Below are 21,692 nucleotides of genomic sequence, written 5' to 3'. Positions count from 1 at the left end.
TGCTAATTAAAAAAAAAACATGATCATCATTGTTTGTAACAGTATTATCATTAGACTCATCTGACATAAGTGAAATAACGTCTGCATAAAAATGTTTTCCCCTCGAATATGTTCTGCTTTAAATTGGCATTCAAGCATTTGCATACAAGCTGTCCTTTTAGTGCAGTGTTATTGTCAATTACCAGGTCCCTAATTAAATGCTCAACAGCACATTGTCTGTATCAAGCAAAAATTTATTTTGCAGTGAATATGTCTTAAGGTCCACTGTGGCACTGGCACATGAGCAGGCTAATACTTCGCTCTTAGTAATGGGGATGTTACTATCAGCAATGCTAAATCTTCAGGTTTAATTACATTTCATGAAGCAATTTTTCTAATATGCTATCCAGTGCTTAGCTGGCCACACTGTCACATGATCATGCATTGTGCTTAAAAGACACTTGACCTCTCTTAATACTGTAATTAACCCCTTTAACACACAGAGGCTTTCTAACCTAATCTTTGTACTCTTTCGCCGTTACTTACAAACTCTCACCTGAAGTAGTAGTTACTTCTTATGGACAAAGGTCCAAATTTGAACCTCATTATGAGACCCCTGAGAAGTCTTATGCAGCTGGTAACGCAGCCAAAATATCTGTCTGCAACTGCGGGGATCATGAAGAAGTACATTGTTAGGGTGGGATATTCTAGATTTATGTGATAATTAACTATTTCTCCCCAGGTCAAGCTGGTAATGAGAGATAATCAATCAATCAGGGGATTTGTAAAGCACAGCTACTCACCAGCGAGGGTCTCAAGGTGCCAGGTCTTGAGGTCTTTCCTGAACTGTGACAGGTTGGGAGATTGCCTGAAGTGGATGGGGAGGGTGTTCCAGGTCTTGGGGGCGATGTGGGAGAAAGATCTTCCTCCGGCTGTGGTTTTCTGGATGCAGGGGATGTTGGCGAGGGCCTGGTCGGCAGAGCGGAGTTGTCTGTCAGGAGTGTGGAAGGAGAGTTGGTTGAGTAGGCTGATACGGCGTCGTGTAGGGCCTTTTAGGTGTGGGTCAGGAGCTTGACTGTGATGCTCTTGTCGATAAGCTGCCAGTGTAGGTTTCTTAGAAGGGCAGAGGTGTGGCTGTGTCGTGGGGTGTTTTTGATTAGACGGGGGAGGCGTTCTGGATGCGTTGTAGTATTTTCCGGGTCTTGGCGGTGGTCCTGGCGTAGAGTGCATTGCCGTAATCAAGGCGGCTGCTGACAAGGGCCTGAGTGACTGTCCTTCTGGCTTCGGGGGGGATCCACATGTAGATTTTTTAAAGCATGCGCAGGGTGTGGAAGCAACCCGATGAGACTGCGCTCACCTGTCGGTCCATTGAGGGCGATGAGTCTAAGATGACGCCGAGGTTGCGGGCGTGGTCGGTGGTGGTGGTGGGGGAGTTTCCGAGAGCGGTGGGCCACCAGGACTCATTCCAGGTGGAGGGTGTAGAGCTGAAGATGAGGGTTTCTGTTTTGTCCTAATTCAGTTTGAGGCAACTATCTTTCATCTAGGCGGCGACTGCTTTCATTCCTTCGTGGAAATTGTTCTTGGCGGTGGTCGGGTTGTTGGTGAGGGAGACTATCAGTTGGGTGCCATCTGTCTAGGAGACGATGTTGAGTGCGTGGCTTCTGACGATGGCGGCCAGTGGGGTCATTTAGAGGTTGAAGAGGGTGGGTCGCAGCTGATCTGAGTGGCTTACTATTACCTCCAAACAGTCTGTTCCCAAATAAAGGCAGTATGCCGAATAAGAAATGGGACCGGTGTATCATCCCCACCCCTAGACATCAGAAGCAAAGGAAGGGAAAAATCCCTTGATGCATCTGCCAAAAGCGAGGTGCCCGAGCTACTCCCCTCTAAAAGCCTGTGTGCAGCATTTTGGCCCTGGGAGACAAATAGTACTGCTCAAGGTTGGGGACCACTAGCCCATTCTCGTCCAATGGATGGAACAAGAATTCCCTTGTGACTCTGTTCCACCCCCACGCAAAATAAAGAGGATAACAGTGAATGTAGACTCCGGAATACTGCACAAAGGAGAATATTGAAAGAGTGCTGCATGGAATACAGACATCTCAGCAAGAAAACCATTTTTGACACAGCGACCCGGCCCATGAGGAAGAGAAGGGAGCGTATTCCAAACCCCCACAGAGGACTGCAGGACATCCGTAACCCTCCCAATATTATCATTGCAGGCACTGCTATGGGTTATAAGCCACCACTACACCGAGATATTGAAATGTATCCACCTTCCACCTAAAGGGTAGAGGTGATAAAAAAGCTGAATCCCAAGCAACCAATGAACCCAAGGGGAACACCAGTGACTTCTTGTGATTAATTTTAAGCCCTTACAGGTTGAAGGCAGTTAGGTGTGCCAGCAATATAAGGAGCGAACGCTGAGGGACAGAAAGATAGAACAATATATCATCGGCATATAGAGATACCAGATGTATCACATATCCGAGGTGTATTCCTCATTCCAAAATGGACTGTCTGATTTGAACAGCCAGGAGTTCCAACGCTATAGCAAATAGCAAGGGGGGCAGAGGGCAGCCATGACACTTACCCTTGCCCACCTCCCAGACATCTGAACATAGTCTACCAACACGAACCCTGGTGGTGGGACGTGTATAAAGGATGCGTACCCAAGCACGAAAGCGGGGCCAAAACCCCATTGCCCCCAGAACACAGATGAGATAGCTCCAATCAGCAGTGTTGAAGGCTTTGCCAATATTGATGGAGACCACCGCCAGTTCCTCCTCCCTGCTCTCATGTATCAACCACCGCAAGTAGTACTGTGCACAGATATATAGCCAGAGTGGTCATTGTATATCAACTGTGAGATTACAGGACCCAGATGCAAATCAAGTGTTTTACAAAGGATTTTAGTGTCTGTATTGATCATGGTGTGTGGCCAATAAGCGGAAGGATCTGATGTGTCCTACCCCGGTTTCCGTATCATGAAGATACAGTCTTTTTGCATAGAGGGAGGAAGGACGGACCCCAGTGCATTCAATCTCCTTGTACACCTGTAGGAGATGCTGAGAGATAAGGGGTGCGAAAGCCTTGTAGAGCTCAACAGGAAGGCTGTCTCTGCCGGAGCTTTCACCCCGGAGAGTAGCCCTATGGCTGTCCTGATCTCCTGAAGGGAGAGGGAAGAATTCAAGTTCCCAGCCTCAACCTCACCCAACCCCGGGGGCAGTAAGGTTGCCATAAAAGGAGGAACCTGGTCAACACCATAGAGACCAGGCTTATAATATACCTGTTCCAGATAAGAGTGGAAGACCCACACAATGCCCTCCTGAGTGTAAATATTTAGGCCCTGCGGGGACCATAAGTGTAGAATATGGGGCATAGGTATCTCTTGGTGAAGGATCCATGCAAGAAGCCTGACTGAGCTATCACCCTCCCAATGTAGCAATTGACAATAGGATTTAAGCATATATTTCTCTAGATGACCCCATACCTCAGCAACCCATCTAATTGCCTCCGCCTCCTGCTCCCCCGTCCCTACTGGTGTCATGTTTTGGATCTGTGCTAACTCATCCTCCTGTGCCAGGAGCTCGGTGTGCAAGGTCGGGCGCACCCCGCGGGAGAGGTCCAAACAACAGCACCTCATAATGCGACAAGCTGGCTGCAGAAGGAGTGAAGGAGACCAACCCCCAAGAAGTGCCGGCGAATACAAACCAGGGTGTCCACCAAGGGGATCACAGGAGGCCACAGAGGTGCCCGGACATCTTCATCACTAAGAAGTGAAGGACTGGGGTACCCCAGATTGGTCAGGTCACGGGTGGTGAAAAAGTGACATGCTCCGCCTGCGCAACAGCCCCCCAGCAAGTGTGGCTAGCTCGGCTTGCGAGTCCCACAGGAGAGGAATCCGTCTATTGATTGGGGGAGCTGAGGACAATAGCAGGCACAGCCCATACACCTCAGTCTGCTGGGGCCACTGTGTATCAGGCACAGCCTCTGGACACTGCCAGGGCCCGGGCGATGTAGCTTCAGTGTGGATTAGAGCCGCACCCACTGTGCCCACGGGGGGACGCTGCCCAGGTCCAACTCACCCCTGCAATGCCTTAGCGTTAGGAACACTCGCTTTAGTGACAGCCTCTAAGGCCGGAACCGGGTAGACAACAACAATGCGTTTTCCCTGGGCAAGCGGTCTCTCCTTTATGACGGCAATCTGTACCGCCGTCAGAATTTTTTCAGTAGGAGCAAAACGTTTTTCTGCATTGGAGTACAAATGTGATTTGTATGCTATTGGCACCGTGTCACCCTCATTAAAGGTGACATAGGTAAATCCTAGGGCACCAGCTATTATTCTGATGACCAAATTTGTTTTATTGTCCCGTGTGTACAAGTGTCTAGCTTCTAGCATGTCTCGTTGTATGTCCCTTAGGATGTGTGTGTTCAATTGTCCATCGCTTGCCAGAATAATTGGGCTGAATTAAGTCATATAGTGGTTTTACGCGTTCAGCATAATCTGGAATATATGTTCTGCCAAAATTAAAGAAACCCAGTAATGACTGCAATTTCTTAAGCGTGTTCGGAGGCTGTAGCTGAGCACACTTCTCTAGGAAGTGCGGTGCCAGGCTCTTCCCCTCGTTTAATAGTTCATATCCTAGGAACAATACACTAAGAAATGCTATCTTGCTTTTCTTAAAATTAAATTTATATCCGAAGGTGGCAAATCCCAAAATTATCCGATCGACCCTGGCAAGATGAATGTCAAGGGTGTCATCAGTGAGATAGATATCATCCACATATGATAATGCCTCGGAATCAAGCTCCTGTAAGATTGATGTGACACGGGCCGAAAACAGTCCTGGGCTGTTTTTATAGCCTTGAGGTAAACGACAAAAGCGTTTCTGAGAACCATAGGAAAATGCACTTAGGTCTCTACTTTCATGTGCTAAATTCTGGCAGAAAAAACCATTAGATATATCCAATGTAGTTTTGTATTTTTTACGCGCTATATTATTAATTAGCGCTGTGCTGTGTGAATTTTGTATAGCATAAGTGCGTGCATGACTATTCAAGTGCCTATAATCAACCACTATTCTATATGAATGATCAGGTTTCGCAACGGGAAATAGCGGATTATTCATTGCCGATGTACAGGGCTCAATTACTCCCTGGTATTCAAGTTGTGACAGTATCTCTGTCACTGGAGCTTTTGCTTCATGTTTAACAGGGTATTGTGGCTGCGGGTGTGGTGTAGATCGAACGGGAATAACATGGCATGGAGAGTCCTTGTCCCATCCTACATGATTGCGGTATAATGCAGGTGCCTGCGCTAAAGCCCATTCAGCAGCTAATGCTAGTTTGTCTGTCTCCGGAACAAGATCGGAGAAAGAAGGCAAAATGACATCTTCCCCATGTGGGAGAATGCGGACATGTTCAGGTGGCCAGTCTCTCTCGGCCAACAGGATATCACTAGTAAGTTCATCCCAGAATATTACACTAATAATGCGTTCCACGTCTCCCTCTATCTGAATTGTTAAATCAAAAACCCGATCGGGTGGAAGTACGCGGCCATCCGCCGTTTCAACTGCGATGTAATCGCTAGTTGCTGTCGCATCCAGATGATCTTTCAGATTCTGGCGACATATCGTGACCTCTGCCGCGCTGTGCAACAGAGTCACTGCCCACTTCTTGTTCCTCAACAGTGTTCTCAATACTACTGGCATTTTTAATGGTCAGTGCAGCCACTTTTTTCTTTTTAAATTGTGGCTTTTGTTGAGGAGTCTTTTCTTCTTTTTTAACAGTAGACTGTGGCGAGTCTTTCTTTTCTTTCACGTATTCCGGACGTCGATCTTGCCGGCCCCCTCTCTCGCTACATCTATCCGGTGCGTCCTGAAAGGAACGAGAAGGACGTGAATCAGTATATCTGTCTGGAGTTCTAATGTTATCCCTATTTCTGAGATTATATCTCCTTTCGGAGTACTCCGGATGAGGAGAATCAGCTCTTTTAGTTCTCCTATCCTTGAAATCTTTTTGTTTTTCCCAGTGCTTCTTAGAGCCCTCTTGTGCTTGCTTCGTACCTTCCTTATGGGTGGTACTTGGTATGTCCAATTTTTTAGGTTTGGCTCCCAGCCCATCCCGTCCTATACTAGTATAGGTATCAGAGATTATTTTGGGTAGCTGTCTCTCTTGATCCTGGTGTGGAGTTTCCCGGAGACGCTGGCGTATCGCCAGTGCTACTGCTTCCCCTTTAATATTACTCAATATTATCGAGGAGACGGCGTCAAAATTACGCATCAATTTCATCCCCAGATCTAGGGCTGGTGCAGCCCCATGCTCATTTTGTATTTGTTTCAATACTTCCGGCAAATTGGCCAGTGTAGGGGTACCATGCGTGGTAGTATAAACGGCAGCGAAGGCTGTACCCCAAGTGGCACATTCATCAACCGAGGGAACCATCCCGAATGGCAAGCACATAGTGAGCAATCTATGTTTCTCCTGTGGCCCCGTATGGGGGAACACAGCTTCCAGCTGATTTGTTTTCTGAGCAATCCAGAACGGTATTCTTTCTCGATCCGAGGGCACTTCACCCATAATGGTATGCACCGTTTGTGGATTAATCCCAGTAGCCAATTGATAACCACCAGCTACTGGCGGTGCTGGACGCGCTGGTGCAGTGTTCAATGTTCGCATTACGAACTGTACTAATCGTCTATATAATGCTACTAATTCATTATATAATATCCTTAAATCTACAAGCGGCATAGTCTGAATGCCTGGATGAGGTGTATATGTGTCAAACATGGCCACGTCGGCCCTTCATTACTTAAAGGACCTAGCCTCACCCGCCGCAGTATATGTGGTAGGGCGCCTTCAAACCAGTTTTGATGCTCCTGATATGTGAGCGATATTTCATGATACTGGTATGCTTCGTACCTTACGGGTACGTCCGCAATGTCATAAGTGTGAAATGTGTGCGTTCGTTGGTCAGCCTCAGGAAAGGCAACCCAACAATAAAATGTTTCCGTTTGGTATGCTTCAGTTGCTTCTATAATCAAAGTAACTTCCCCGCCCTCTTCTGTAAGGCCATGCGCTAATAAATGTTGTGTAAGTGCATGTCTAGCATTTGCAGGAATGTCTACGTTATTAGCCATAGTTGTTTAGAGAAACGGAACACCAAAATAGGGGAAGTTTTTCCTTTTGTGAGTTCGAGCTCGAACAACCTACAACCTAAGCAGGTGTTACCTGTTTGGTTGAGGAGGATTCTCCCAAAGACCACGGACGTCTCCGTATAATGGTACTGAGGGTACCTGTTGTCTGTGAGACAGTGATAGTCAGGGTATCCGTAAATTAGTGCCTAAACACCATCGTTGGTGGCGCCATGTCGTAGTTTGGACTCTTGCTCTGAGCAAGACTGCTGGTCTCAGGATGACAGTACTTTCGTTCGTAGGTGACTAAGTCTCTTCCTACAACTATTTGTAACTGTTGTCCAAACCTTACCGGCTTACTAGCAGTACCTCACCGAAAACACAATAGTAAAAGGTGATTTGTAGCAGTCGCTTACGCATGGACTCAAAATACAATATCTCAGGGTTGTCGTGGTTAAACAGAAATTACCCTTTTCTCACAGATTTATAATGTCTCATACAAACAAAGGCAATAACACAGATGCAGTAAAGTTATAATAGTTTTTATTCAACATAACTGCAATTTGTGATGAGTTGCATGAACTGCAATGATTAGGATAATGAATATACCAAGCAACAGTATAGTAAAGAGGAGAGTCATTGTTATAAAGACCCCCACCATTATGCAATATAAGATAAAAATATATGTATATGTAAAAGATGGAATAAGCCCTAATACCCTAAGGAGAGTAGGTCTAACCTTCTACCTAAAAAGGAAGAGCTGGGTTCGTTAAACCTAATCTGCCAAAACCGTGTCCATGAGAGGAGCCCCCAACCCTCGTTACCTTGGAATGAGGTCTCTATCTCAGACTCCGCAGGGACACGAAGACTGGATCAGTTGTCAAGATGACTGCAGCATCGGTATCAGCGATGGTGGCGATGCCCTCTGGTCGGAATCCCTCTGATTATCTGTCTAAAAGTGTGTTGTATTTATACAGATCTACAAGGTCCCCTGTCATAAGTGTTATTCATAACAATAGATAACAGGCATGCTTGGGACGGCTATTAATATCAACAATCCCTCGAAAGTATAGAGAGGGAAAATCCCTAAGTGTGAATGCCTACTGTATGTTTGTCTTTCGTGCTTGATCTTGACGCCTTGGCGCAGTGACACTGTTAATAGAACCCATAACAGGTGGTCTAAGTATAAACAAGGCCGCCATTTTAAAGGAAATAAATAATTAAATGGACTAAGCCAGAGCAAACTAAGTAGGTTAAAAGTCACTGGGTGACGGGGGCACAAGTTTACAAGCCTATGGCTAAGCTAACTCCTGTTAACCCGTTAAAACAAACTAGGATTCACTACACCAGTATCACCAGGGATGTCTCAGGATGACGGTAGCACTCCCAGCCCCGATGGCCCAAGGTGTGGTCTGCGGCCGCTACTGGCATGCAGTGCCCTGTAGTGCAAAGACGCTCTGCAGCCCCTTTGGAGTCATTGTGGCGTGAGCTGCAGTGCTCCCAGCCCCATAGCTGGATCAAAACTCTGCGGCCGGTACAGTGTGAGGGAGATCTATGGCACCACAATGCTCCCCATGCTAGGAGAGAGGGTGTGCCAGCAGACTGGGGAGCGCCAGAGATACGGGACAGCTCCAGGCAAGGCTGATGGGCTGAACACAACCGCAGGTGACGAACGGTCCAGGAGCTGAGCAGGAATCAGGCAGCGGAGATCTCCGGATCACCAGGCGGATACCTCCGAGCCCAAGGGGGCAACCCGCATACTCCTTCGAATACGTTGCAGGCACAGCAAGCAAGAGATTCAGGACTCCTCGAGCCCCACGTGGGCCACCGCAGCCTCCAAGCAAATGAGGCGTGGGCAGCACAGCCCAATACCACAGAAGGAGCATCCTGTGCCCCCTTAGGGGGCCTGTACATGAGTATGGGGCTTTGCGGGGATGCAGCGCCCCTTAGATAGCAGCATAATGTAGGAATCAAGTAGGATTATTTAATGGCGAGAGGAGCTCTCTGAAGGTGCATCCTGACGGCCATCTTGCTTGACCATGCTCCCTATTATTACTGTATATTTTGATTTAAACATAAAAAAATCTCTAACAAAACTAAAATGGAAAATGGTAGATCTCTTTAAACAACTGAGATCTATGCTGAAGAGATTTTCCCAAGACATTAAGATACAACTAAAATTAAAATTGTTTTTTGTTCTCAAATGGAACTTAATCACTATGTTATGTATTTAAAGCTAATGGATTTAATAGGAGAAGTATGTAGCTATGGGAGATCATGGTATGGTTCAAGAGCTCCGATTTCCTGCCGTCCAGTTCATAACATTTCAGTCAGTTTGAAGAACTGCAGCTGATGACTACTTAGTTCTCTATTGGGAAACCTGGTTGAGTCACCCATCTGAATCCATGTGTTTGACTGTCTCAAGTGTGGCTCTCAGTGGATTTTTCTGGATTTTTCTGAGTCTCAATATGTTTATTACTGAAATGTTGACACTCTTTTCCATTCATCTTAATCTGGGTTGTGTATTTATTTTTTATTATGATTAGTTTCCATTTGCATAAAGCATAGTATCATTCTTTTGAATAGGGTTATGATTATAAAAATGTTTGTAGACAGGAGTTCTACATGTTATCTACTGAGCTACAGTTTGAGTGTGTATATATATATATATATACATATTACAAAATTTGGTTCAGTTGGTACAAATTAGAGAGCTATTGATTTGAAGTGTGCACAAGCTAGAAGGTGCCAAAGTAAAAAGAGTCAACCTCAATCTTTATTTGTGTGCTCAAGCATTCCATACTGAGATTCGGGAATTGGAAATACAAAATGTTGAAAGAGCATTCAGCAAGCAGTATAACATATCCAAATCTATTTAGTGTCGGGCATATATGATGGCTATAAAAGGGGGATAGATTAATGTCTGTGCCGCCTGTGAATGTAAACCCTTGTGACCAGACCACTAATAAAGGATCCTCTGATAAAAGCTGTTCCATAAATCACATAAATCACGTTACTTGGTAGTATGCCCGACAGAGACAAAGGGCCTGATTTCAACCCTGGCGGATGGGACACTCTGTCACAAATGTGACGGACATCCCACCCGTCATTTTACAAGTTCTATAGGATAGAATGGAACTTGTATTACTGCGGACGGGGTATTGTTTGTAACAGAGTATCCCAGCCGCCAATATCATTATGAGGCCCATAGTTTTGAACCCAGTATGTGATACAATAGTCAGTGTATGATTCAAGGAATTCAAGTTAGTGTGATGAGGGCTCAAAAATAGCAGTTAATGTTAAAACATTTCAATCCAATAGAGATTTTTTCTTGCAGATGTGAGTGAGGTGATTTCTTTCCTGGTTTGTACTCTATATATTTCAGAAATCAAGGTATAAGAATGAATTTCCACATCAGTGTTCATGCTGCCTCTCCGTCTTTACCATTGTATACAATCACAAAAGAACTATAATTTTCCCTGTCCTACGAATATAGAAAGCTGAAAATTGAAAAAGGAGAATTAACAAAGTTAGACCTGGATGATTCATGTGATAGCAGCACAGATTTAAGTACATGTGGTCAACATAAGAGATTAAAGTTCATGTGGAAATAAAAGATTTTGAAGAATCTTGTAAGGAATTTTGCAACGCAAGACAGGTAAATGACTCCTGTGGAAGGTGGAAGCTCTAGGAAGGAGAATAGAAGGCCAACAAGTTAAACATTGCAGTAGGTAAAAAAGGAGACAGCTACTATTTGAAGGAAAATATTCATCTATGTGGAGGGAGAAGTATGAACATAAGTTAACCCCTCTACCGACCCCGTGCCGGTGCTGAGCCCTTTCTTTTAATGTTTGGGGCACTCTGTGCATAAGCCATATTAACTTTTTTCCACAAAAGGTACCCATGCCAAAGGTGATCCTTTTTACCACACTTTATGGGGATTCTATAGGTACCCAGGGTTTGTGAGCTGAGTAAGTAGCCAAACTACAGAAACACATCATTTTTTTTGTTTTTCAGAAAAATGGAGAACAAAATCCTGGTCAGGAAGACATGTTGATTTTACTACCAGTTGCTTCAACAAGCTGTTTGCTGTGCTGAAATCACCAGCTGCTACGTTGTAGTCAATTGTTCCTATTTTTGTGGTTTCATTCTACATGCAGTTTGTGGTAGAGACAAGTGAGAAATCCCAAGAGTGGACCAGAAAGCTATACATTTCTGAAAACTAGACAGAATTGGTTTAGGTGCTTGGTCTAGAAGCATTTTCTTCAGTAATGCTTTGTACGACCCATTGACGGCTTCACAGCAGAGGTTGGCTGCACATGGCCAAAGGTGTTTTGAGCATGGTGGCTGCACAAGTTATTGGATGTTGTGTGCAGTCAAATTTATAATTAGTGCATTTTATTGGTTTCACGTGTTTGAGCCAGAACCATAACGCCTGGCTAACCTCACAGGTGACAAGCAGCGCTCTACAAATCCCCATTACATAACTAAGGGCCTGATTACAATTTTGGAGGAGGTGTTAATCCGTCCCAAAAGTGACGGTAAAGTAACGGAAATACCACCAGCCGTATTACGAGTCCATTATATCCTATGGAACTCGTAATACGGCTGGTGGTATATCCGTCACATTTGGGACAGATTAACACCTCCTCCAAAGTTGTAATCAGGCACCAAGTGTTTAACATAAACGTACTTTGCAGCAGATGTATTACATTACATAGTATCCCTTGGACTCCCTGACACTGTGTATCAAATACAGGTATTTACATTGAAAATAAAGATTTAGTTTGTGGTTGAACTTAAAATAAAAATAATGAAAGCACTTTAGCTGATTTCTCTTTCTCTCACTTCCTAGGGCCATCTTTCCAGATTCCTATCTTTTGGCCTTGATTTGTCCATCACAGCTGTTGAAGCAGATGAACATCTCGTACGTATGGCAACAAAGTTTGACCAGCAACTTGTTATTACACTGCAAAAGGAGAGAGAAAAGCAAGCAAGGGTAAAATTATTTACTTTGTTATAAATATTTGAATACTTTTTCAAGACAAAGTTAGAATGTTGTCATCTGTAATCGATGTGTCATTAGGCTCAACAAACAATTTACACCAACCTCATTTTACTCTGAATTCCCACCGCACTGGCCAGTATCCCTTCAACCATCAAAGTCTGTATACACTCACATACTCTGCTTGGAACCTCTTTTGTGCCCCTGAGGACGCAAATGCTAAGTCACCCCATCAGGTTTGGTGTGTAATTTCCTCACAATTGCACCGTCCGCAGTGATCACCTGAAAACTGAATCTGTACAGTAATTCTGAGAGCATCCATGATTTTCAGGCCATACCTGTCCTGCGTTTTACAAGTAAGAGGGCCACCCTTGAAAAACATATTTTTAAATTTTGTTTACAAGGTTTATTATTGCCGGGGTTCCACTTGATAGTCCCCGTGGCCTGCTGCCTTATGGGCTCCTGGAGTCCGTGGTCCCCTGTGCGGGGTTTAGTCGAGTTCACAATTATCACTGAACTCACTTAAATACTTAAAGCGAGTTCCCTGGTGCTCCTGCGGGTGGACCACCCATGTATGCAGACGGCCGGATCTACTGGTCTTTGCTGCCTTGCGGTACCTCCCCACAAGAAACGCAGTGGGCATGCCCTTCATCGTTGAGCATTGAACCCGTAGCTTCACACCTAGCAACAGATCATCACCCAGGTGGTCGTTCCAGACCCCCTTTGCTTGCTGAACCGCGTGGCTCATAGTGGGGGTTCTGGGTCCCTGGGCTGCAGATTGATCGACAGCAACTGACTCTTCGTCACTGGGGGTACCCGTGTCCAACTCGTCAGTGCTGCCCTCTGTACGGGATGGTGCCAGCCCAGAAGGGCTAATCCTGCAGCTTGCTCCCTCGAAGATGGGGTAAATTACGCAGCTGCATGTGCTGAACCCCGCGGCTCTTGCACTACCCTTTCAAGGGGACAGGGAGCCTGGCCGGATGGCTACGCTTCACCATTTCGGATTCGGAGAACAACGTATGGCCAGCAGTTGATGGCCATTAGTACCCTCGTTCTTTAAAAACCACACACAACCACTCACATTCTGAATTGAAACGCTATAAGCTGAATAGGTTTGGAAGTTTTGTCCGCAGCTTTATTCACACCAAGTCGGAATAATAGATAACCCATTTCAACTTCATTAGTGGTCATAATCATCCTGCACGTCCTGGTCATAAAACAATAATTGTCAATTGCGATCATAAACATAATTGCTCCCTGAGGCTGCATTCTCATCATAAATCGTGCCATAAATCAAATGTACAGGAATATTGTTGCCTTGTCATAAAGTCATTGATCACCATAAATCACTCCAATGTTTATTTCTCTCAACTGGAGTGTTTGAGCTGGAGTTTTACCATCTATGTCGGGGTGTAATTCCCTTTTTAGGCACAACTCGCTACTTTCACTTATTCGGTGGGGTCTGCCGACCGGTGGGCCTGAGCTGCAAATGCTGTGTTCTGTGCCTCTCCCACCCCATCTCTGACCACCTTAACCTGCTGTGAGGCATCCCAAGGTAACTACCTGGCCTGCTACCCTGCTGTGTTCGGGTGTGGCATTTTAAACTTCCTTAAGCTCCATTTATTTGACTGCTTTACCGGTTATCCTGCAGCAATAACACCTTTGTTGGGTGTGGATGGGTCTTAATGTAGAGTGCCGCCATCCCAAAACAATGAGTGGGCACGGGCGCATGACACACTCCTAAGGTAGCTCCGATATCCTGGGGGTAAATTTTGAATCCCACTCAGCCTTCCCATTGCCTGGCAGGCTGTGCACTTTTTCTGCTTGTTTGGTGCCGTTTCTTCCCTTCGTCCCTCTCACCTCACTCGGGCGGGGTGACATTTCCTTGCTGTTGTTCCCTCTGGGTACCCACATTCTTGGGCCTTGGCGCCGTTTAATATGCCAATCCCTTCAGCCCACTTTTGTTCTAACAGGCATACAAAAAGGAAAACTTTTACCTCCATAATATCTGAAACAAACACAAATGAAAACAAAACAATCAATGTATAGGAAGAAGGGTTGTAGGTATTCTAGCATACAGCAGCGATGTTATCCAGAGTAGATTGAGAAAACAAAGGGCCTGATTTAGAGTTTGGCAGATGGGTTACTTCTTCACAAATGTGACGGATATCCCGTCTGCCGTATTACGATCTATATAGGCTAAAATGGGGTCGTTATACGGTGGACGGGATATCAGTCATGTTTGTGAATGAGTAACCCCCGCTGCCAAACTCTAAATCAGGGCTGCAGCAGTGTTAATCCACTCTTGCAGAAGAATAGTCCTATGGTAAGTCTGCTGGTAAACCATTATGCATACGATGATGAGCACAGTCTTGTTAATGAGGAAACAAGAAGAGGAAATGCGTAGATGTTTCAGTCTCTGTGATACTTAATGTGAGACCATCTTCAGGACGATGCTTAGAGTTTGAATATTTAAACCCCATTGTTTCTGGATGTGGTGTAAGATCTGCAGTGATTTGTCAATTAGCCAGTGTGTGCATAGCCACTTTCGAAGGTAATGAACTCCAAATTTCAAGGAGAGATCAGTCAAACATGAGGCTATGCTGCAGTGCTCAGGGAAACCGTCAACAATGGACTCTGAGCAAAGGCTCACTTTTGAACGACTGGTTTGTCCTTGGAGTTTGGTATCAAGTAAATTCTATATACCTGGAGTGATTATTTACACATTGGCTAATTTGCAAATCATGTAATTGTTTACACCATGTTCACAAACAACAGAGTTTAAATATGATGGTCTCACATATTAAGTATAACAGAGACCGAGACTTCGACACATTTCCTTTTCTTGCTTCCTCAGTAATACGACTCTGTTCATTATCTTAACCATAAATGTTTACCAACAGGCTTACAGTACAACTGTTTTTCTGCAATAGTGGATGAACACCGCATTAGCAACTTAACACGGACTTTGTGTTTTTCAAACTACTCTGGATCACATCAATGTTGTATTCTAGAATGCCCTGAAGTCCATTTCTATACAGTAGATGTGTTGTTGTCATTTGTCTTGAATTGTTTCATTTATTGTAGATGTAAAACTTTTTCTTTTTTTATGTAAAAAAAAAAAGAAAATGTTTTACATCTACCTGTTTTCAAGAATCGTTCTTCCCCTCTTCGTCAACCCTTTGTTTGCACTATTCATTGAATAGTCTTTTGAATAGATGCTTAATTCATTATGTTACAAGCGTGTTTTTCAAATAGCGTAAATAATCATCCCATTGTTTGCACCCTCTTATTGTTTTCTGTAGATACCCAAGATCATAAGGGGTTATTTCCTCAAATATGGTAGAATCAAACATGCATACAGATGCAGTGGTACACTGTGCATTCGTAACCCTCCACAAATGCCCTACTCCAAACAATTCACACAATGGAAAATGGCAGAACGTTGATCACTTGGTACTACAGGGCTATCAGGGAACACACATGTCTCATTGCAACATTAGTTCTGCAGAGCCATCAGGGAACACATGACTATCTCATTGCAGCCTCTGAGGCAGGCCTGGGAGATGTCCCAGAAACTTGTTTTCAACAACAACCTAACAACAAAGAAGCTGCACCAGGTCTTTCTTGCAGCCTCCCTTGATTGCCGTAGGTGCCACACCAATCCTGCAAGCCTTACCCACATATGCTGTGGAACTGCAAGATTTTATGACCCTTCTGGAAGGGGGTGCTATTGACAAGCACTGAGATTATGCGGCAGGCCATCCCTTTTAATCCTGGGAGTACTCTGTTTGGAATGTTCCTCTGCCTGAAGAAAGCAGAATTGGCCACCCAGCTCCTGGACTTGGCCCTTTGTTAACAATGAGAACTATAAACTAGACTATGAAAATCTTCTGGCACCCCTGTATTAGCTGCTTGGCCCACAGGTGTTCAAAGATGGGCACATGTCAAGGGCTCTGCATAGTACATAGTGGAGAAGTGGCATATTAGGCGTGCCGATCACCAGTCAGTGAGATGAATTGGTGCAAGAACGCAAGGATGTTTGTAAAAATGAGGACACCCCCTCCCCACCCTCAATCACCCGCTAGGGACTACAGCTTTAAGTCCACATTCTGAGCTTCTGGAACTTATCTACTGCTCTTTTGCCACGCTCTTCCATCCAACTGCCATTCCCAATCCCTTTCTCCACCCTCCCAGCACAGCACAGTAATAGCCTCTTCTTTTTACTTAACTCCTGTATCCCAAGATGGAACTCTGAGAAACATTATATCATTCAGCTGGGATACTTGTTGATTGCCCCCCCACCCCAATCTACATCATTTTTTTTTTAGTTGATGGGATAAATGTTGATTATTATTGTTCTCTTCCAGTATATTATAATTGAAGACTTGACTTTATTGTATCTGATAGCGACTTCTAGCTACAGAATCCTTACCTTACAATGTTCCCCATGCGTCAGTCTGGATCCAGAAATGTTTGAGCAGTCCTCTTGAGTGCCTATAGATGATGTCCTTTGACTCCACGTGGCATCTTTGGTGTCATCCACGCCGGAAATGGTATGCATGGTTCCCATAATCTGCCTCCCCAGAGCTCTGGCCTCAGTTCTACTTTTCCACACCATCAGCATGGAACCCCTCAGTCATTTCTTGACTGACTTTTTTCAACATTTTGTCAAAGTTGGATAATGTTTTTTTTTCCAGCAGATGCCCCCAAAGAAACCTACTGGGTTCGAACCTTGTGGTGCCCGTCACAGACAGATGGTCTGTGATAGACCCCCTACTTGGTGTGTCTGTGGTGCATGGAGTGGGACCACAACTCCCTGGCCCGCAGAGAGTGCAAGACCATGAACCCCAAGGCCATCCACGATTGGGTCATAAACCTTTTCGCGGCTTGTCACACAAGTCTGTGCTGCTCCAGGTCCTTTTCGTAAGGGACGTCTCGGAGAGCTTCAGGAGTTGCTTGCATTGATCTTTGATACAATCACGGACTTCTTCAGGTGTGTCCCACAAGTAAAGTCCAAGAAGTTGAAGCACTCTTCGACTTCGCCGCATGACTCCTATTCTTCAGATAATGTGAGCCAATTATGCCATAGATCCAGGCCCCGCTCCCAGGTCGTTTCTGTGAAACTTGCATGTGACACTAGGTCTGATCCACACTTCCCCAATTTTATGAAGCAATGAAACTCATTTTTTGGTGGTCATGCCTCATAGGTGTGAACAGGTCTTCGACTGGCACTCTACCAGTGGGTCCTCCCTTCGTGACCATCGGGCCCTCAAAATCCATTGGTGGATTCGGATCACTCTGGTTGCGACTTTGCAACCTCCTTCAGGGGACCATACCAGTAGAGCTGTTCCCTACACTACCAATGCAAATTGATGATGCCGATCCCATTGCGTTTCACAAGTCCGAAATTGAGCTGGCTCTGGTGCCAACTAGCCTCACACGGTCTGAATTGGAGATGGAGTCTTGTTTTCCTGGAGGGCCCTCTGAGGAATAATAATGTGGGGATATGAGAATCCAGATAGCTAATCCGACCCCCTGGCAGAGTTCATGGCTGATGATACATGGTATGAGTTCCTGGCTGATGCCAGTGGTCTGGACACCTCAACAGACACTAGCTTCCTCTCTCCTCCCACAGTGACTACGAAGAAAGGGACTTCTTTTGAGATGGGGGTCTGGAAGGTGCTGACGTACTGAACCTGCAACTGCCCAGGCTCAAGGTCAAGACCAATGTCTTCGTAGAGGTGCTTGAGCCCGGGGTATCCTCGTCAGAACCCTTACTCCCTTTTAACAAAGCCCTCACAGATGTGCTGCTTGGGGCCTGAGCCAAGCCCTGCACAGGCACTTGTGTACACAGGGCCATCTCCCGCCATCATCGCCGCTCCCGTAGATCCAGCCTTCCTCACTCAGCACCCCACCCTTGAGAGAGCCTGGTGGTCCAGGCCTCAACCTCTAAGATAAATCCCAGTGTGTGCCCTACCACACCACTGGATAGGGAATCAAAGATGCTGGATACCTTTATCAAGAGAATTTTCTCTTTCACCGTCCTGGTATTGTGGTCAGTAAAGACGTCATGCTTATTGGGTTGTTATTCCAACACTGTGTTCTATATGGTTCTGTGAGTGCAGTCTCTGGTCCCGGAGGAGGCCCGGGCCATATTCTCCTGGCAAAATTCACCATCTTTTGCGGATTTGATACAACCTACTTGCTGGGCAGAGCCATTGCTTCCATGGTGCCACTTCAGTGTCACAACTGGCTGAGGACAGCTGCCTTTTCAAGGGATGTCCAGACATCCCTGATGGACATGCACTTTGATGAGACCCTCCTTTTCAGCAGCAAGGCGGATTCAACTCTTGAAACATTTAAAGATAGTATGGCCACTGCTAGGTTGTTGGGGATCACTATGGCCCAGGGGTAGTCCTAATCTGCCGTCCGTGCCTATTGTAGGAGCTATCTGCTGATTCACTTTCTCCCTAGCCACCATGGCCAAAAGCCATCGCAGTCCTTTCGTGGTCATGTATGCGGTTTCCATGTGGGAACCAGAGCCAGAGGTCAACTCAATCCATCGCTACTCCAACTAGCCCCGAGCCTTCTCTGGCAACGCAAATCCAGAGCCTCTTTAGTTTGCTCTCCTAAACCCAGGGGCACCCTACAAGAGGTTGCTTCAGATCGTGCAGTGGGGCTATGCCTTACCTTTCCAACAGGCCCTTCCAACTTTGCCACCAGCCCTTGAAGGACCACAGCTCACGGTTGCTACAGGAAGTACTGGCTTGCCTAGACAAAGAAACACTCAAGATAGTGCCAGCATCAGAAGTAGGTCGAGGTTGCTATTCCTGTTACTTTCTTGGGCTGAAAAAGGATAGATGTCCCAGTCCTATCCTAGATCTGCACCCTCTCAACTACTTCCTATAAAAGAAAAAAATCTGTCTGCTCACTTGGCTCGGGCTCTGTCCGCCCTCGATCAGACTCAATAGTAGCACTGGACTTGCTGGATGCATATTTCCATTTCCCCATCCTGCATGCCCACAGGCATTCTCTGCGATTCATGGTAGGCCAAGACCATTACCAGTGTTCCCCTTTTGCTTTACCACTATCCCTCGGGTGTTCAAAAAACTGGTGGCTGTGGTTGCAGCTCATCTGCGTAGGTGAGGAAACTCAGTTTTCTCCTACCTCCACAAGGTGGCCTCATCCCAAGCAGTCATCTCCCACTTCCACACTATGATGAACCTTCTGCTTTTGGTTGAGTTCACTATCAATGTGCCAAAGTAACGTGTGACTCCCTCTCAGAGACTGCCTTTTATCAGAGCTGTTCTTGATACAATGGAGTTTCAGGCTTATCCTCAGGAACAGCAAGTCCATGATATTCGGGCTGTGATTCTAATGTTTCAGCCTCTATCCTGGAATGCAGTGAAATTGATTCTGAGGCTGCTGGATCTCAAGGCCTCCTGCATCCTGCTGGCAAAACATGCCTGTTAGTATATGTAGACTCTTGAGTGGGATCTCAAAGTCCCAGTGGGCAAAGCATTGGGGGAATCTCTCTGACCTGGCCCAAATATCGGAGCAAACTCCGATCTCCAGTGGTAGCTCACGGACCCTATTGAGAGATCACAGTAGTGACATATGCTTCACTTCTGGGTCGGGGTAGCCATCTGAGAGAGGAGGAGATCAGAGGACTCTGGTCCCTGGCAGAGTCTTAGCTCCACATCAACCTATTGGAACTGAAGACAATTGCCTGGCATTGAAAGCCATTCTTCCTTCCATCAAGGAAAGGCTGGTTTAGGTTTTCACAGACATCACCTCCATGTGGTATTGCAACAAGCAGGGCAGAGTGGGGTCATGAACTCTGTGTTAGGAGTCCCTGCGAATTTGGCTGTAACTGGAACATCAGGACATATTCCTGGTGGTTCAGCATCTGGAGGGCTTGCTGAATGCCAGAGCAGACAAACTCAGCCGTCAGTGCCTTGCAGATCGTGAATGCCATCTTCATGTGGAGGTAGTGCAAGATCTCTTCAAAGACTGGAAAGAACCCTGGTTAGATCTATTTTCTATGCAGAGAAAGCACTGCATCAACACTTCTGCTCATTTCCACGGTGGCTCTCATTCAGATACGTTTTTTGTCTCAAATGGAGCTCAGGACTCCTATATGTCTTTCCACTGATACCACTCCTATCGAGAGGTCTCAACTATCAAGAACAACTGGGCCCAAGTCATCTTAGTGGCCCCTGATTGGTCAAGGAGATCGGAGAACAGATGCTCATGCTCAGGAGTTTAGGACAGTTTGGTGTCCTGAACTCCTGAGCATGAGCATCTGTTCTCTGATCAGGCTGCCGCCTCCGGGTGAATCTCCTATTGCAGCAACAGGGGAGTGTCCTGCACCCGGACCTGCATACTCTCCACCTACATGTGCTGAAATTGAGCAGCGACAGTTGAGGGTGTTTGATCTCCTTTCCTAAGTGTGTTTTGTCTTCTTAGCGGTCAGGCGGCCTCCAATCTACGCGTGCCTTTGGGACAACTTTGTGGCTTGGTGTGCTACCAAATCTTTTGATCCTTTGCCTGCACCCTTGTCTGATGTCCTTTTGTTTGCTTTATTCCTTGCCTGGCAAGGCCTTGCTTTGAACACAGTTGAAGAGTATCTTTCCCCTATTTCAGCCTCCCTGCGGTTGCTGGACCAACCTTCCTTATTCAAGTCACCTGCTGTGACTCGTTTCCTAAAAGGTTTACAACATGTTTCCTCCTTCACCTTTCATTATGGTCATGTAATGTTAATTTAGTTCTCACGTTGCTCATGTGTTCACTAATTGAGCCTTTGCACAGCTGTACTCTAAGGCTGCACACTATCAAAACAGACTTCCTTGTGGCAATGACATCTGCCTGGTGGATTAGTAAGTTGCAGGACTCTCAGTTCGTCTCCCATAGACAATCTATTTCTAAAAGAAATTGGTCTTTAGGACCCATGCCTTCTTTTTACCAAAAGTGGTCACACCTTTTCACACCAGGCAGACCATCACAGTGCTTCCTTTTTTTGCCTCCTTCCCTCTTCTTAGCAAGGAAGACGAGAGAATCAACCGTCTATGCCTAAAAATGGCGCTATCATACTCCATCGATCATACCATGGACTTCCAGGTGGACGATCAACTATGTTGGTTTTGTGGGTGCAAAGAAAGGCAATAAAGTTCACAAACAAACCATCTCTAGATGAACCATCATCTATATTAAAATTGCGGTGACCAAAAAGCAATCTCATGAGGCCTTGTTGGCTCATTCAAAAATAGCTAAAGCTGTGGCCACTACATTAGCAGAAGTCTTAGTTCTGGACATTTGTCAAGCAGGCACTTAGGCATTGCTCACTTGTTGGTCAAACATTACTGCTTGGACAGTTAGGTCTGATGAGATGTGCATTTTGCCAATTTGGTACACCAACTTTTTTAGTATAACAGTCCACAGACTCACTTCTTTAGGTGAAAATGCTTTGGTTTGTATTGTAAGGTGAGAAATATTTGGCTAGGAGTCTTTATCAGATGAAACTGTTACTTACCTTCGGTAACGCCTTATCTGGTAGAGACTATCAAGCT

The 21,692-nt window shown here is 45.6% G+C and overlaps 1 protein-coding gene across 5 annotated transcripts in view; it reads left to right on the top strand.

Annotated features, from left to right (window-relative positions):
• The window catches only part of METTL25B (methyltransferase like 25B), a 237,649-nt gene that overhangs the window by 153,884 nt on the left and 62,073 nt on the right, over positions 1–21,692 (top strand). For all 5 annotated transcript variants that reach the window (XM_069217836.1, XM_069217835.1, XM_069217834.1 and 2 more), the window contains one exon: positions 11,971–12,114. In XM_069217836.1, the coding sequence (XP_069073937.1) occupies positions 11,971–12,114 (144 nt within the window). The remainder of the gene's footprint in view (positions 1–11,970; positions 12,115–21,692) is intronic.

The sequence above is a fragment of the Pleurodeles waltl genome, chromosome 12, assembly GCF_031143425.1.
Source record: "Pleurodeles waltl isolate 20211129_DDA chromosome 12, aPleWal1.hap1.20221129, whole genome shotgun sequence".
Classification (NCBI taxonomy): domain Eukaryota; kingdom Metazoa; phylum Chordata; class Amphibia; order Caudata; family Salamandridae; genus Pleurodeles; species Pleurodeles waltl.
Note: the sequence above shows the minus strand (reverse complement) of the source record. Positions and strands in the feature narration are given on the sequence as shown.